Genomic DNA, 18,596 nt, shown 5'->3' on the forward strand with positions numbered 1-18,596 from the left:
AAGCTTTTCACAACACACACTCCTTGCTTATAGCAGCTCTATTTTCACTGAAAATGGCGAAAATAGCAATGGAGAGCAAATTTGAGTTGCTCAACATTTTTGTCGCAACAATAAAGATCAACTTGGAGCAACATAACAATTTTCAGAACATCCCCAAAAAGTTAATCTATGTTGCTTAAGGTTTGATAGGTATTAAGAGGAATGTGGTAATAAAAATGTATATAAGTGTAATGTGTAAAGGGTAGATTATTAGTAGTGGTTAAGCAACGAGCAAATGCAATCAAATTTTTGTCTAAATCAACTTATGACGTGGCACAACTTCGTTAATCTTAAGGGCGCCGTATTCTTTAAATAGTGTTTTCCACAAAGACAAATAATTTCGAACATTTAATAACTGAATAATCTAAAGCTTATCAAATAATAGGAATGTTATGTCATGCCACCTGAGTATTTTCAAAGACGCCGCAGTAAAACGAATAAACTGGTGCAAAAAACGATCAAACCATCAAGGTTTTAGGTACTGAACTTTAGGTACGAAAAAACGAAAACTTTTTTAGATATAACTCGACATGTAAATATTCTTATAACATTTATTTGCTTAGTCCTACATATAAAATTGTTTACTTTTATCTATAAGTATGTGAAAATAATTCTTAAAATGCGGGGTTAGGATAACAGCAAACGCATGTTTTACAAACGCTTTTTTTTAGTTATTATTTTATTTGAGTAAATTTAAATAGTAACAATGAATAAACAGAACATCAAGGATTTAATTTTTGTGCTTACTTTTGTTTACTCGTTTTACTTTTCAAGATTTCAGTACCTAAAAACGCCAGAAATTTGACTATTTCTCGACCAGGGATATGGCCACCTTAAGGAAGAGTTCTAACAGAATATCTAAAAACAAGTCAGTGCTGTTATTTCCTAACCATCATTTTTTTTTATAAAATTCCCTGTAGAAAATTAATGAATAAGTCATATTTCATTTCTCTCATATTTTAAAAAACGATGAAATTACAATAAAATATAATTTGATTTGATAGCCACAGCAATCAACATTTTATTTTCATCGCCTACTGAACTTAAAGTTTTAAATCCGTAACATTGAAACATACAGACCTGCAAATAATGCCATTTTTCTCAAGAATGGTTTTCTGTAGGCGAGACATTTTTTTTAATAAAACGACATTTTCAATGTTGCTACCCGTTTAATAAAAATATGACCACTGTAAAAGTTTTGATCGCTAAAAGGGGGAAGTACCCGGAAAAAACTATCACCCAGTATATCGATTTGACTAAAGCTTTAAGAAATAGTACGCCGTAATAGTCCAAATAAATGTGCTAATTTTTAACTCGATGAGTAAAACGGTTATGAAGTTATTAATTAAATTAATTTTATTTTTGATAACTTTGAAGGCCTGTAACTCAAAAACCCAAAAGTTTTTATGTAACTTATTTTTCGTGTATCGTATTTATTTACCGTCATGAATGTGCTGTCAAACGTTGCCGGTGAAATTTGTATATCACTTATATTTTTGAAATTGGAGATATCGACAGACTTCAAAAACATAGTTTCCAATTTTTGAAGAAACAACTTTCGTGGAAATCTTCCTAAAGTTAAAAATAAAAACTAATTGAGGTGAACTTTTAATGGAAAACCTGATAATCATTTTTGTGAGCATTTAAAAACTAAGAAACCATACCAAATATAACGGTTCTTTTATAATTTAAAAAATAAAACGGATTTTAAACATTAATACCCTATATTTCCAAAAAGAAACATTGCCTTTGGATTTTCGTCACTTCGTTTTATTTATTTCCATTTATTACTCAATTTTTTGTAAAACCTGATTCGTCAGTAAAAAAGACACCATTATTTTCGTTTATTCCTGAACCAGTTACAAAGGTATCGCCTACCATTGTTATCTTGGGACAAAATTTCGTGAACTCTTATTAGGTGACACGGCCGTAATTGTTCTCTTAATGTTCTTTGAAACAAGGCTTTTTTTTCGCCACGTTCTCCATATACCAAATGAGCATCAACCAATTTATTTAAACTGTACTAATTGTACGTCATCATACCAAAACTTAATATAATTGTTTTGCTATCTTGTGACAATTAAAATGATTTTGTAAAATTATACTGAATGGTAACATACTATTTTTTGTCAATATTTTTAAATTTCGCCGTTTTCTCTCCATTTTTGTCGATAAAGTACTTCCTATCGATTTTCAACTAGGATAAATTTTTTGGACTATTTTTGGGGTTTACAAAAAATGTTCGATTTTTTTTTCGATTATATTAGCCCAGTCATTATAGACATGAAAGAGCCTGTTTCGGGAAAAAATACTATTAGAAGTTTCTCTGCGGAATATTGTTCGGAAACCCGTTATAAATAAAATATCAAAAAACCAACTCGAGGCTAGTTGGGAAACTTTGTTTTAACAGTGGTCAAAGTTATGGAAAAGTGGTTTTTTGACTCACTTAAAAAAGCTATTATTCATAGAGAAAAATAGTTTATACAAAAAAGGTAGGTATTAAATAAGCCTATAAAATGAAAAAAGTCCGATTAAATTCCGATAATTTGTTTATGCACAAGAGCTCAAAAATGGTCGAAAATTGCCGTTTTTTCAGTTGCTAATAATTAATGCAATTTTCATCGCAGACACTTGTAATTCGGGATTTTTGAGGCTTTTTACACCCTTAATAAGTGGTAAAAATTTCAGCTCGAAACCTTCATTGGTTTGACCAGGGAGAGTAGATAAGGAGCACGAACTCATACGGGAAAATTGACAAAATTTGTCCAAGAAATGGCAAAAGTTGGGGTGGCGCTAGTGTTCCATATGTCCCAAGTGAATGTAGCATAATAAATACGAGTGAAGTAAGCAAATAACCAATTTTATTTTATAATTAATGAGTTTATAGTAGATATATCGGGGAGGTATCTGGTATACTAACCTAATAACTAGAAGTCAAGTTAATCATTATTACAATTTGTTTTTATAATGGTAAATAAAGTTTCGAAAATAATTTAAATATGGTAACAGTACGTGAAGGGAATGACTGTCAACAGATTTAAAATAAAACAGTACGTTTGTGATCTGCATTTTCAATCTAATGATGTCCAGCAGTTCTATATTACAACTTGACGGACTAGTGGGTTAATATTATGGTAAAAGATTGAATAATTCGGAAGTTGGAAGCAGCTTCTTTGATTCTCAATAAGGTAGAGAAATTTTTAAATAGAAAGATTTCATAAGTGAAAATATTGTATAATTCAATGATGCATTGTTTATATATCTTGCAGCAACAGCAAGAGCATCCGCTACACCAGCAACAACAGGTGCAGCAGCTACAACAAGAGCAACAGTTACAACAACAACAACAACAAGAACAGCAAGTAAATCAAGAGCAATTAAGTTACGATGAATTATACTAGAAAATGAGCATCCTGTCGTGTATAATCTAGTTAAAGAAATATTCTGTTGGCGTGTGATGGGGTCTCGACAAAGCACGATGAATATGTTCAGAGCATAATATTGACAATAGCAACAAAGTATATTTTATAAATTTCTACTTATTCTTGAAATTTATATTAAATGCATAAATAATTAAATTCGTATCTTTCATATAATTCTTGCTACAACAAAATGAAATTTTAAGAAGAAAAAGAAGATAGACTGACAAGTATTACTTATTTTTAAGAAGAGTTCCTGTTTTATTTGTAATATATATTTACTTTGTTACTTGTTTGTTATGAATAAATATTTATTTTTATTTTAATTAGGTACAAATAATTTCGTTTTTTGATTCAATTAATAAAACATTGAAATCTTTTGTAGATAAACATTTTATTTTTACAAATTATATAATAAAAATATAGAACATTGCTAAAATATTTCTTTATAGTACCTTATTAATTTTGGTCTATACTCTACCTTGTAATAAGTCATGGAACCATAATTTATCGACTTTCCATAGTTAGTTTTCAGTTACACTATTATAGTATATTATTGGTTATTCAAAAAAATATGGATTGTGTTATACTCTATCTTATATGGATTCCCTCCCTATCGTCTCTTTCATAATGCCGATATTGATTTGGAAGCACATATGTAGGTGTATTTTTTTCAAGCACTTATTCTAATAAATCATCATGTAAGGTCCGATCAATTTTTGTGTCCCATCAATTATTCCTATAACCTCTGAAAATTCATATTGGGCAAAATATTGTTCGATTACAACTGCCTCATTACCTCGGCCATTCTATAATTTGTGGAGACAAGTTACTTAGCAAGTATGTAACTTTTCTGGTTGTTGTAGAGCTTAAGGCAATGCAAAATTTACCAGAATGATGAGTAAAATAATTAGAAATGGCAAATTTTTCTTCAATTCTGTTAGCTACTTCCAGCTAGCACGGAAATGTTAAAAAAACTTGGCCACTATATTCAGGTACAGTAATTTCAAAGTACTTATTTTTTACTCTTTTTGTTTCTTAGAGTAAATCTATTTCATCATCACTCAAGCTGGACAATGCGTCTAATAAGTCATCTAAATCACTAGACTCAAAATCGGACATCTGTAATATTTTAAAGTTTATTTAAAACACCGAGTTTTTTTATATTCTATTTTTTATTACCATTCCATATTAATAATAGAATTACTATTTTTTTAAAGGGAACTTCCTGTATAAAATCTGGTTATTTTTTACTTACATTAAACTAAAATCGTTAACAAAATAATTATCAAAAACATAAACCTTACTTATAGGTTAATATTAACAAGATCACGTCATAAATTCCTTGAAAACTAGTTTCTTTCTACGAACACCAAATTCTTCTCATAAAGCTAATATTTTTTATTATCAATTTAGTTTAATTATAGTCCGGAATGACATATATTTTCATGATTTATATAATTCAAAGTAGCTTACATTATTTATTTCAAAATTTTTAACACATCACAAAAATGACATGAATTTATAATTCAAAATGCCGCTTTTTTATCCCCTCTCTCCGTATGGGACATATAGAACACTAGCGCCCTCTTATTTTTGTAAGATTTTTGTTTACATGCAGTTCAGGCTCCTTGTGTAGTCTCCATGGGTTTGACGTTGGCGGAATTTGTTATCTAAGAAGATGCTATTTTTCAATTCATTTTTCCCAAGCTCACAGGCGTTGTAGGGTTTTGATCATTAGTTGTTTTTGTACCTAAATAGTTGTCATAGACATTTACCGAGAATTTAGTTTTTCAAATTTAATTTGTTTAAAATTGACTTTGAAAAAATGTTAATATTTATTAAATTGTTAAGATAGGTAATTATTATAAAATAAAATAGTAACCTCTTTACTTTAGTTTTCTTCGAATTTAAAAAAAAATCGTTGTTGTAAGTTGATTAGAAGCTGAGATAATTTTTTTTATTTATTTAATCGCAGTGACCTTAATTATTAATATTAAGAGCCGAAATTTGGAGAGAGTATACATTAAGAGCTATATTTTCATGTCCTACATTAACATTAAGGTGAATTCAACTATTTAATTTCGAAAAAGAAGATAGCGGCGATGCGTTCTATTACTTGGTCTAGCGAACGAGTGGGGAAGGCGAGGCTTAGCATGCGCGCTTAACGATGTAATAAATATTAACATTTTTTCAGACATTTTTAAACAAATTAAATTTGAAAAATTAAATTATCAGTAAATGCATATGTCAATACAACTATTTAGGTACAAAAACAACTAATGATCGAAACCCTACAACGCCTGTGAGCTTGGGAAAAATGAATTGAAAATAGCATCTTCTTAGATAACAAATTCCGCCAACGCCAAGCTAATGAAGTTTTTGGGCTGAAATTTTTACCACTTATTAAGGGTGCAAAAAGCTTAAAAAATCCTGAATTACAAGTGTCTGCGATGAAAATTGCATTAATTATTAGCAATTGAAAAAAGCGGACAATTTCGACCATTTTTGAGCTCTTGCGCATAAACAAATTATCGGAATTTAATCGGACTTGTCTTATTTTACAGATTTATTTAATACCTACCTTTTTTGTATAAACCTTTTTTTCTCTATGAATAACAGTTTTTTTACGCCAGTCGAAAAACTACTTTTCCATAATTTTGACCATTGTTTTAACAAAGTTTCCCAACTAGTCTCGAGTTGATTTTTTGATATTTTGTTTATAACACGTTTCTGAACAATATTCCGCAGAAAAACTTCTAATAGTATTTTTTTCCTGAAAAAAAGCTATAATGATTGGCCTATATCTGTTGAACTACAGACAGCTGATATTTCGTGTTGAAAATTTGACATCTTTATCATTTGCCGATAAACTAATTAAACAAAAAAAAACGTGTTCAGAGTAATAATTTTAACACCCTGTATCTCGGAAACACAACCTTTAGTAAGAAAAACGTTATATGAACTACCCCCACTATTTTTCTAAGCGGAACTCATCCCCCTCTAATCTTCAATTTTTTAAGAGACATCCCGCAAACCTGCTGTTACTTTTTGAAATAACCCCGCAAATATTCCCGTGATTGATTCACAGCGAGGAATCGCGCAGCTGGATTTGCAACGTCAGATCCTGTAATAGGAAGAATAATTCTATTTACATTTATCCAGTTCCTCTCTCGAGAGCTAAAACACGATTTAAATGTAGATCCAATTATAAGATAAGAAGTGTCCACATTCCGAGTTTATATACGCTTAGTTGTACAAAAACGATGACTTTTAATTTTATATCTTGTCATGAGGCCAGCAGATGACCGCGGGATTCTTAATTGTCGTTTTATAATCCAATAACTTCTTGTGAACATTGTTTTGCAGATGTATCAGGAAGGCCAGCAATTATTTGCAAGTCTATTATGATCGAAGCTGTTCGCCTTTATTGACAATAGATTCTTCGTTATTTGAATAGCTGTTATGTAGTTGAATATACAGTTTCAACTTCAAAGATGAAATAGAAATCTATAGGAATAGAAAGAATGATGCTGGAAGAAACATAAGAATTTAGGTTAATTCTAAATAAATGTATTTTACGACTTGAAATATAGAATATTTTATACCATCTAAATTCTCTACGTCCCAATCATTTTGCACTAAGGCAATTGCTGCATCAGTCATTTTCGTAGTCACAATGAACAATGTCAACTTGCGACTTGAAAAAATCGAATTTCTTGAAATAATGAAGATAATAAAAATAAATTTGAGAATAAATTAGTGTTTTTAATGAAGCTTTTTTAATAAAATTAATACCCAGAATTAATGTACAGTGTTTCTTAAAATTCAGAAAAAAAATAGAAACGTTTCTCAGACGCAAACGAAGGAAAATGTTATTGCTCATTAAACTTACTAGAAGAATTCATTCATTCATTTTCATGAATTCATTTTTTTTCATTTTCATTTTCATTTTTTGAAATACAATTTTAATTTTTAATAACTTTTTTCTAGAATATTATAATAATTTTGTATAATATATTGTATATATTCCGAAGGTAAATTATAAATGTATTTGCTTATAACTGCGCTAAATGGTATTTTTTTATAATTGTGAAGAACAAATTTCCTGTACTGATAAAATAAGATAAGATATAATTATAAACAAACACCCAGAATTAGTGTACAGTGTTCCTTAAAATTCAGAAAAAAGATAGAAACATTTCTCAGTCGCAAACTTATTTGGACGAGTGAAAATGTTATTGCTCATTAAACTTACTAGGAATTTTCATTCATTCTTTGAACTACAATTTTAACTTTTAATAGTAACTTTTATATTTTTCTAGAATATTACAATAATTTTATATAATATATTGTATACAGGGCGTTAATGATAAGTTTTGCCAAACTTTAATGGCGTATTCTACCAATGAATTTTCGTTGTTGTTTATTTAAACAACGTTTAATAATAATAAAAATTTTGCTAGGACGGTCCCTTAGGGAGATACAGGGTGTTAAATGTTTCAAATATTTGTATGATTTTTCCTGTAACTTCATTGGCAAAAAATATTTAGTGATAAAATTTGGGGGATGAGTTTTTTTTTAGTAGGGACTATATTTTTCATGGATAACTTATTCCAAAATGCACTCCAGTGGCGTAGTTAATGGGGGAATAGGGAACCTTTTTTGAAAAAAAAAATCGTACGCCACTGGTTTTTAAAATAATTTTAAATGTTTTTAAATTGTACAATCTGTGGCAATAAAGTATTCTTGTAAAGTATTCGTAAAATTTACTGATCTTTAGATAATTGGGAAATCAAATAAGAAAATACTTAAGTACCTACGTTGCTATTTATCATTTTCTATTGATTGCTAAATGTGTAATAATAAATTCAATACCTAATATTTTTGAGAGATTTCAAAACACTATACGACGCCACTGTTTTGTGTGTTGCAAAAAGTTTGTTATTTGTCATACAACTAAAAACAGATTTTAATAAAAAAAAAATATGGTATTCAATTTGAATAATTTGTTGTATTTTTAATTAATTCTGGATAGCTCCAGCTAAATGTAACTGGGCACGTAACTATCTTTAAGGTAAATTTTGAGTGACTTGCGACTTACCGCAGATTTTCCGGGGTCTTCCCTGTTGCAGAGGGCCCTCAGTCTTCAGTCCGGAGTGGAAACGGGGTGATACAAAATTGCGGCACACTTCAATTTAATTAAAGGGAAAGTATGTTATATCAAATAGCGGCACTCGTGAAAACCAGCGATTAAGCGTGAATTAACTGACGACTCGAACTTCATCTAGCTGTGTGAGTCGCAAGTGGGGATCGCGCAAATTAGACAAAAAAAGAATAAAAAATTGAACAGAATAGCGGGTTATTTTGAATGTAATACAGCTAAAACTAAACTAAAACTAAAATTAATTATATTAAAATTATATTTTTTACGAATACTGAACACAATTTATTTCAACCGTAAAATACCAGTACCGTAGGTGGCAAATTGTTGCTAGGAAACGGTCATAATTTTGAAACTGTCATAAATTTTTGTCGCGTTTTTCTGCTAGTTGTGGTGCATTATACAAATATTGATGTAGCAGATATACATTCTACATAGGGTAGAGCGAATGGCAATACTAGACAAGCTGAACGACTTTATAGACAGACTTTTCCCAATCGACGTCGTCCAACAAGGAATACTTTTTCAGCGTTCACCTTCGAGCTCGTGAAACTGCATGTTTGTCGCTACCAAAACGTCGAGCAAGAGAAAGACCTGTTCGTTCATTTGGAAGACAGAATTTTGGAATCTGTAGATGAAGACGCATCTACCAGTACCAGACAGATATCAACAGATTCACATCACATGTAACAATCTGGAACGTCGTACGTGAGCAGTAATTAGGCCCATATCATGTCCAGCAAGTTCATGCATTAAATGAAAATGACTATCAACCAAGGATTGAATTTTGTCAGTGGTTTTTACAACATTGCGTACAGCCTGGTTTTCAGTGATTAATATTATTTATCGATGAAGCGAAATTCACAAGAGAATCATTTCGAATTATCATAATAACCACCAATGGACGGATGAAAATCCGCATATTATTTCCCAACCTCGAATCTAAGAACAGTTTTCTCTGGGCGATTGCTTGATTGGTCCCTACATTTTACTCAGAACCCTCGAGTAAATTATCCATGAAAAAATAGACCCTACTAAAAAAATGTCATCTCCCAAATTTTATCACTCAATCTTTTATGGCAGTGAAGTTACAGCAAAAATAATATAAATATTTTAAACTTTTAACACCCTGTATCTCCGTAGGGAAGCGTCCTATCAAAAATTTTTATAGGGCAATACTTGATTATTTTCATCGATAGAATAAGCCATTAAAGTTTAGTAAAACTTATTATTAACACCCTGTATATTCCGAAGGCAAATTATAAATGTATTTGCTTTTATAACTGCGCTAAATGTGATTTTTTTGTAATTTTGAAAACAAATTTCCTGTACTGATAAAATAAGATAAGAGATAATTTCTATTCAGTTCTATTCAGTTCTATTCAGTATTTCATCAAATTATGATTAGAGGTTTGAAAATAATACAAGTAGGTACGTATGTATTTATTATAATAGAAGACTACCTTATTTAGCTTTGCATTCTAAACGACTGGTTTTATTATAACCAATTATCAGTAGCTGTAGGTAATAAGTGTAGTGGAAATTATCAGTAATTTTCAAGAAATATGCACGACTGTGTTTAGTTAGAAAAATCACATTTAATATTTAAAAACCATTCTCAAAATTTTAATAATAATGTGCCCAATTTCAAGTTATTTCACTTACTAGTTTTTAAATTATTTAAAAAAATTAAACATATTTTTTGAAGTTTAACACCCTGTAAGTTTTTAACGAAGCGTACTAGATAAAAACTTTATAGGAAAGACTCCTTTTAAAGTTCTCCAAAGAATACGATGTTTCATTTTTGGTCGCCATTTGTGAATCACCTTGAATGTTATATTTTTATTTCTGAGTTTTGTAAGAGTTAGAAAAAAAATAATTTGTACTGAGTGTTACTTTCTACCATAGTGGAAAATAAAACCCTCACTATCAAATTGTAATATTTTGTTGTCATATAAACAATAAAAAAATCAGTCATATCTTATTAAACAACATAAGTAAATTAATTGCTGTGTTTGAATTATTATTATAGCCGTAATTGTAATATTTAATTCCTCGAAGGTTCTTTAATCTCTTGTGCTGAACTGGAACTTGTTCCAAAAAAGAAATATGTAATATGTTAATCATATTTGATATTTCTGACAAGTTATAGTATAGAAAAAAATTTATTCTAATTTTGCTTTTTCTGAGCCATATACTGCAAAAACTAATGCTTATACCTTGAGACTAAAATACATTGTAAAAAATGTTGCCCTCTACTACCAAAATATACTATCTACGTCCATGACACAATTCCCGGAACACAGCAAAGCCTAGAAGCCATAAAACCAAGCAAGGCAAGATAGGAAATTACTTAACAGTTACCTTATTTTTCTCGTACCATTCCTCCAGCTGTCTGGACGCTGGGTCTCTCTTATTATTCGACATCTTGAGTGCTGTCTCCGATTCCAAAATAGTCGCGACGTCAATGACTGGGCACGAACTCACCCCATCGCCGGTTATATAGACTTATTCCGGAAATTGTGGTGTTTTCGTATCGGTTCGTCGCTTTATCACCGCGTTACACGTGTAGGTGCAAATTAATTCACGGTGCACTTTTCGGTGGGTTGTTTTTTTCAGCGGTAGATATCCGGTTGCAACTTAAGCCCACTACCTATGATATGCTTGATATCTGCTGTTATGAAATAATAACAAAAACGTCTACAAAACCAATGAGGAAAATACGGGATAAGTTAGTTTACTGGTAAATGTAAAAACAAGCGATAGAGTCAGTTATTTTAATGGTTTAATAATATCCATATGTATTTTTTTTATAAATTTAAAATTATGTGTCAAACTAGAAATTCCGAACTTAAAAATTGAAATTTCGACTTTCAATCTCGAAGTTTCCAGCTTGAACATAAAATGTCTAGTTTTACGCATAAAATTTAGTTTTTGAAAAAGTTCCAGCTAGGAATTTTGTGTTTAGACAATAAATTTTAGGTTGCAATTCCAAATTTCATATTTAATATCGAAATTCCTAATTCAAAATTTCAAATTTGAAACTAAATATTAAGTGTTTGAAATAAGAAATTTTGTCTTTGTACTCGACATTTCTAGATTCAAGTCAAACTTGATATTTTAAGTTCAAAGAAATTTCTTGTTTCGACCAAGAAATTTCAGGTTCAAATTCGAATTTCCTGTTTCAAAACGAAAAATTCAAATAATAAAATTCGAAATCAAACTCAAAATTAACATAAGTATTATGCATTTAATAAAAAAATTAATTTGAACAGTAACTTGAAATTTCAAGTTGTCTTGAAATTTCTTATTTCGAAAGAAAATTTTCAAGTTTAGACTCAAAATTTCACAAAATTTAAATTTGAGATTTCGAATTTAAACTTGGAATTGAGATTTTGAAACAGGAAATTTCAAGAACAAAAAATTTCTAGTTTAAATTCAAACTCTAACTTTAAAGTTTAGTTTTAGTTTAGTTTTAAAATTTGCAGATTGGAAATTTCAAACCCAAAATTTCTATTTGAATCTAAAATTTCGAGTTTCACACAAAATTTCGTGTTTAAAACTAAAACATGAAATTGCAAGCTCTGATTGGAAATTTCGTGTGTCGGCAATAAATAAGTTGCAATTCCAAATTTCAGATTAAATCTCGAAATTCAAAATTTCAAATTTGAAATACAATAATAAGTTTTTGAGCTCGAAATTTCTAGATTTAAGTCAAACTTGACATTTCACGTTCAAATTTGAAATTTCTTGTTTCGACCAAGTCAAGTTCAAATTCGAATTTCCATTTTTAAATCTTAAAATTCAAATTTAAAATTCAAACTCAAAATTATTATGGATTTGAAAAAAAATTTCAACAGTAACTTGAAATTTCAAGTTGTCTTGAAATTTCTTATTTCGAAAGAAAATTTTCAAGATTAGACTCAAAATTTCACAGAATTTAAACTTAAGATTTGGGATTTAAACTAGGAATTGGGATTTTGAAACAGGAAATTTCAAGAACAAAATTTCTAATTTAAATTCAAGCTCTAATTTTCAGGTTTAGTTTTAAAATTTGCAGATTCGAAATTTCAAACCCAAAATTTCAAAATCAAACTTGAAATTTCACAATATTTTTTTTTTATTATTTTTTTATGTTGTCGGATCATAACCAAAGCGAAATTTAAGGAGGATCTGGTGCTCCATCGGGAGAGGGGGGAGTGAAACGGGACACAGGTGGGGTGCTATACTTACTTACCATGTTGTAAAATCATTGCTGTCGATGCAAAGAAAATTATTCTTTATGACTAGAAAGTAAATTGATTGAGATACTTGCCTGTAGATATTGAATAAAATCGAGTTTAAATTACTTAAAATTATGTATTTCCATTCCTCCATTATTATTTTTTACCCAATATGCATAAATGAATGCAAAAAATTGCAACAGAAACTTGACAACAGCGCACGAATATTATTTGTAAGTTGGCAGTCCTTGTCATGTATATACCTTGTATACATACATACATTATGCTATGTGATCGCTCGCAGAGCTGATTGCTTTAACCTAAAAAGCACTTCTTTATACCCACTGGCAATTTTAGATGTGATTATGGCATATGATTTATAAAGGATGTCCCAAAAGTAACGCCTGATTGGAATTATGCGCCATTTTCATTACGGAGAGTTGGCAACATTGTTCGGGATCGCATGTTGTAGTAAACACGTTATGGCGGGTATCCATTTGTGTCAAATTCCCCGTAACGTAACACCGAACATGTTACGTTACAGCTAGTGGAGACGGAAAATTGTTGCATGGTACGTGTAACAAATTTCACACGCGTAACTAATCCGGGACGAACAATCAGTTGTAAAGATTTCCGTTTCTTATTCTTCAAAATTGTATGATGAATAAAAATATATGACGCTGCTGCTAACTGCAATTGCAGTGACGAATCCATTATTGCAGTCAGGTTCATACTGCGAGTTTATGTTCCTGTGTCGTCTTGTAACCTTATTTGGTTACGTTACGGAATGAATGATACGACCAAAACCACACATACTTTCGCTGCGAACCGTGTCACCTTTTACAACAGGCCGTAACATGTTCGTTGTTACGTTACGGAGCATTGCCACAAGTGGATACCCGCCTTAAAATGTCGGATGAAGAACAGAATCGGTAAAAAGGAAAATTTATGATCAAAAGAAAATATGAGTGCTTGAAAATTAGAACAGAAAATAGCAAAAGCAGGACAAAAGCTGTTGAAGAGAAGATTGTGGAACCAGAACCTCCGTACACCGTTCGAGGGCATCAACTAACCGACATAGAGTACATTGCACAGAGCATGCACTGCTCTTTTTGCAAAGAACTTGTACGTATTTTATATTATCTACAAACTGTGATCATGAAGTGATTCGCGTGGAAAAGTTTAAATATGATTTAGTTACATGCGTAAGTAGATAACATACTACTATGATACACCTCTGTGGATACAAATGTTCCTTATAAGGCATGAGTTTAAAGCGATTGGATTATTTATGAAAGTATAATACAATTTGATATACATACTGTGGTACGATGTTATTGCAGCCAAAAATATTCTAAAAATATACTGAAATTATTGAAATGTTAATTGTAAATTGAAAAATGATATTAAAAATGTCATAATTCATCAAAATGCATGAGATTGTTATATGCGCTGTGATGCAAAGTATAAATATTTCACTGTTTATATGCTACTGTATTTTTTATTTGTAAGTTTATCGTACTTTATAAATAAAAAAAGATGTCACAAAACATAGGTACTTCATTTGAAAATTTCCCATTTTATTTTATTGTTCCAAATTGAATTAAACAATGTAAAGCATTTCTAATGACTAAAATTTGTGTATCGAAACGTTTATTTAAATTTACCGCCACCTATCCTCATTCATACTCTATTGCGCTGTTGCCGCTACTCCTTCGCGTTTATTACTTGGCAGACGACAAGCCAGAACTTTTCATGTTTGATAATTTATTTCTCTGTGAAATGTGCGGTAACCTATTGTTTTTCTTTCTTCCATCTATTAATTAATGATTCAGGTAAATGTCTATATTTTTTTCCTCTTACCATTTGCTTTTTCTTCACCCGTTATTCGATTCCCATAAGGACCTATGTTAAATATTCAAATTTTTGGCATTAATTAAAAACAAAAACAAATCGATAAATAATTCACATACGAGTAATATATCTCGATAATAAGAAATTTGCTGCATTTTTCGTAGCACTCGATCGTACTTAAATATAACAAAAAAAAAATATCTTGAGGTAGGTGAGTATGAAACGTACCAACACCAATTTAAAAAGATGCCATTCCACCGTAGTACTTTTCATTGCAACTCATGGTGTATACTTTGGCATTTTTAAAAAGCGGGGTTCCGAGGTAATGTCCTTTTTTCCAAGTATTTTATTTTCAGTTTGCTGATGATTTCAAGCACGCACATATACGAGAAGCGCCAATGAAAACAAACAAAAAAAGAATCCAACACCATTTTAGCAGTTACCATTTCTCATAACCGTACCAGAAAAGTAATCTTACTATTCAAAAACGCTTGCCTACCATACATTCAAATGTTGAATAATATTTAGATGGTAATTTGAAGAATTTTTTGTGGCTAGGACTTGAATTAATCAAGAAATCGATTTCCTGTAAGGTGCAGTTATTTATATCTCCAAAAGGTCCACTGCACTATAAAAAGTTTTGAGGATTTCCTATAATTTTGTTTTCTTGTGGGAATGTGAATTATATCGATTCTTCAAATACAGTTGGTACGTTATAAGAAATGTTATTTATAATGTTTGTGGAAAAAATACTGAGAGCCTAATTGATGTTGGTACAGGGTGAGCAAAATAACATACCACTAATTACCGTGCTTATTTGTACCTACTGATTATGTTTCCAACTTATGGGTGTGGTCGCAACAAAAAAAAAAAGGAAATGAACTTGTCGAACTTAAAGAACGGTTACCCGAGCGCATTGAATTTAAAAATAGAACATTCCATTCATGCATCTACCTTATAATTAAATTGGACTGTAATTGAGAATTGATTGAGATCGCCTTTATATCCGTACATATAATTATCTAATTGGATTTATTTTTGTATCCCAAACCAGCAGGTGTGTGGCGATTTTAAAATTTATGATTATCAACATATGTCTTCTGTTAGAAAGTCAGCAATTACTACGAAACGCATAGTTAATTATTACGTGATGAATTATCCTGATCTCGTTAATATAGAAGGAATTGCGGATGTCATGTCAGGAATAACAGGTATCGTGGTAATTCCACACTAATGATAACTATAATTAAGCGCTATTTTTACCAAGAAGTTTGCACACAAGGTGTGCTCATTTATGGAATATCTGCCCTTGCATAAAAAGTAAATCATTTTTGATATATCTTAACATGACACCAGATGGTAATTTCATTTTTTTCTGATGAAAAAAAAACGCAGAATTTCATATGATGAAAACAGATTTTTTTAATTAAAAAGTTGGTACTTTCGGCTGAACGGCCTGTTTTTTTATTGTCTGCAACTGAACCTGTTTGTCCCAATTTGGCAACTAATCCTTTCACAATTGTTTTATTTACCGAAAATTCCACGTAATTTGCGCACAGTTTCAGCTACACACTCTTGTAATGAATTTTCACTCATCCATTTTATCTAAGGACAACGTGTTTACTACGACATGTGACCCTACACAATGCTGCCAACTCTTCGGAATGAAAATTGCGCACATTTCAAATCCTGCGTTACTTTTGGGACACCCTATGCTTAGTAGCAGACGTATTAAATAAATGCAATTAACTTTATATTCTAATGTATATTCCTGTAGAAATTGCAAAGTTTTTGTGTTATTCGAGGTGTTATTAAGAAGCCTCTTAACTCGCTTAGGACTTGAATAGTTTAGCTCTGAGTAGTTCACACGTCTTTACTAGTCTCAGGAGACTTAATCGTTTCTATCGCTGCAAAAAACTCAACATGTGGGAAAGTAGAAAAAACCAAACCGGAGAATTGAAAAGAATGACGTTGCACGATCGGTATAAAACAAACAAGGCTTTTAGACACGTAGGAATCACGCTAATTTAAGGATAATAAGCTGTAGTGTGTAATTTCGTCGAGTAACTACCAAAAAAATAGTAACCAACAGCAGTGACAGTACATTGCTAATAGGAAACGTAAAGTGATTGGTCATTGAAAATGTTTTTGATGGTTAGAATCATGTTATTATAGTTTTTGTTTCAAATATATACATATATTCTATTAATTTATCTTTTTTCTTAACGTTGTCCAATAAGCAGGTTGAACTATTTCATTTTTTTCCTCAACTTATTTCAGGAATATGTTTGTAATCAAGCATTACAGTTACACTCATAAAAATTTTATTTAAAGTTACTCACTAAATCATTGGTTATTTTGATGCCACAGAAATTGAATTGAATAATATTGACTTTTAATTTAAAATGATTAAGTATGAGGAAAAACATTCTTTATATATTTTCTGGGAATATATTTTTACTTGTTTTCATTTATGTGAAAACTTTCTGAATGAAAATTTTCCCTAGTTCTAGCGTCCTGATGCATTTTGAAGTGGAATCTTCTAATCATTTCAAGAGCAATGACCACTTCTTGAGAATATTAAACTGAAAACAAAATATAGTGTAAGTAAAACAATAAGTAAAATAGAGCCTTAAATTATAAGTTACAATCTGGATGCCTGTGTGTAAAGGTTAGGCAAAGTTCAATATGGTGATTATTGATGTTTCTCATACTCTTGAATAACTTTAAATGAAGAGATTTATATAATTTACACAAAGTCATACTTTTTACTTACCTCAGAATTTATTTATAACATTATGTTTAAGTAGTTAAATCATTCTGCTGTATTATTACGTCACAAATGAATCTAAACATGCCTAATGAACAACTAGCACAGTTCTCTACGGACGCGCGGGAATACTATACTGGGTGATACATAATGAAACTGATTGGTTGAGCCAAATCACGTCACATAAATTCACACTTTTATTCGTATATTTACATCAAATATAGTAAAAATTATAAGATATGTTACCCGCAAACCTACATTCAACTCGACTGATTTCGGATGTGTAAAAAAATATTGTTAGCCGAATCCAAAACTGGCTATATCTCCATAAGGGCTTATAGGCCAGTCATTATAACTTTTTTTCGGAAAAAAAAAATACTATTAGAAGCTTCTCTGTGGAATATTGGTCCGAAACGTGTTATAAACAAAATATCAAAAAATCAACTCGAGACTAGTTGGGAAACTTTGTTAAAACAATGGTCAAAATTATGGAAAAGTGGTTTTTTGACTCGCGTAAAAAAACTGTTATTCATAGAGAAAAAAAAAGGTTTATACAAAAAAGGTAGGTATTAAATAAATCTGTAAAATAAGACAAGTCCGATTAAATTCCGATAATTTGTTTATGCGCAAGAGTTCAAAAATGGTCGAAAATGTCCTCTTTTTTCAATTGCTAATAATTAATGCAATTTTCATCACAGACACTTGTAGTTCAGAATTTTTTAGGCTTTTTACACCCTTAATAAGTGGTAAAAATTTCAACCCAAAAGCTTCATTAGTTTGGCGTTGACAGAATTTGTTATCTAAGAAGATGCTATTTTCAATTCATTTTTCCCAAACCCACAGGCGTTGTAGGGTTTCGATCATTACTTGTTTTTGTACCTAAATAGTTGTATTGACATATGCATTTACTGACAATTTAATTTTTCAAATTTAATTTGTTTAAAAATGACTGAAAAAATGTTATTTTATTAAATTGTTAAGCGCGCATGCTCCGCCTCGCTCTCCCCACTAGTTCGCTAGACCAAGTAATAGAATGCATCGCCGCTATCTTCTTTTTCGCAATTAAATAGTTGAATTCACCTTAATGTTAATGTAGGACATGAAAATATAGCTCTTAATGTATACTC

General features: G+C 30.5%; 1 protein-coding gene across 1 annotated transcript in view; it reads right to left on the reverse strand.

Annotated features, from left to right (window-relative positions):
- Positions 1-11,077, reverse strand: part of LOC108914229 (catalase-like) — a 34,535-nt gene extending 23,458 nt beyond the window's left edge. Inside the window, exon 1 of the mRNA XM_018719992.2 lies at positions 10,987-11,077. Coding sequence (XP_018575508.1) covers positions 10,987-11,049 — 63 coding nt within the window. The 5' untranslated portion in view covers positions 11,050-11,077. The remainder of the gene's footprint in view (positions 1-10,986) is intronic.
- Between the last annotated feature and the right edge of the window lie 7,519 nt (positions 11,078-18,596).

This window comes from Anoplophora glabripennis, unplaced genomic scaffold, assembly GCF_000390285.2.
Source record: "Anoplophora glabripennis isolate ALB-LARVAE unplaced genomic scaffold, Agla_2.0 scaffold709, whole genome shotgun sequence".
Classification (NCBI taxonomy): Eukaryota; Metazoa; Arthropoda; class Insecta; order Coleoptera; family Cerambycidae; genus Anoplophora; species Anoplophora glabripennis.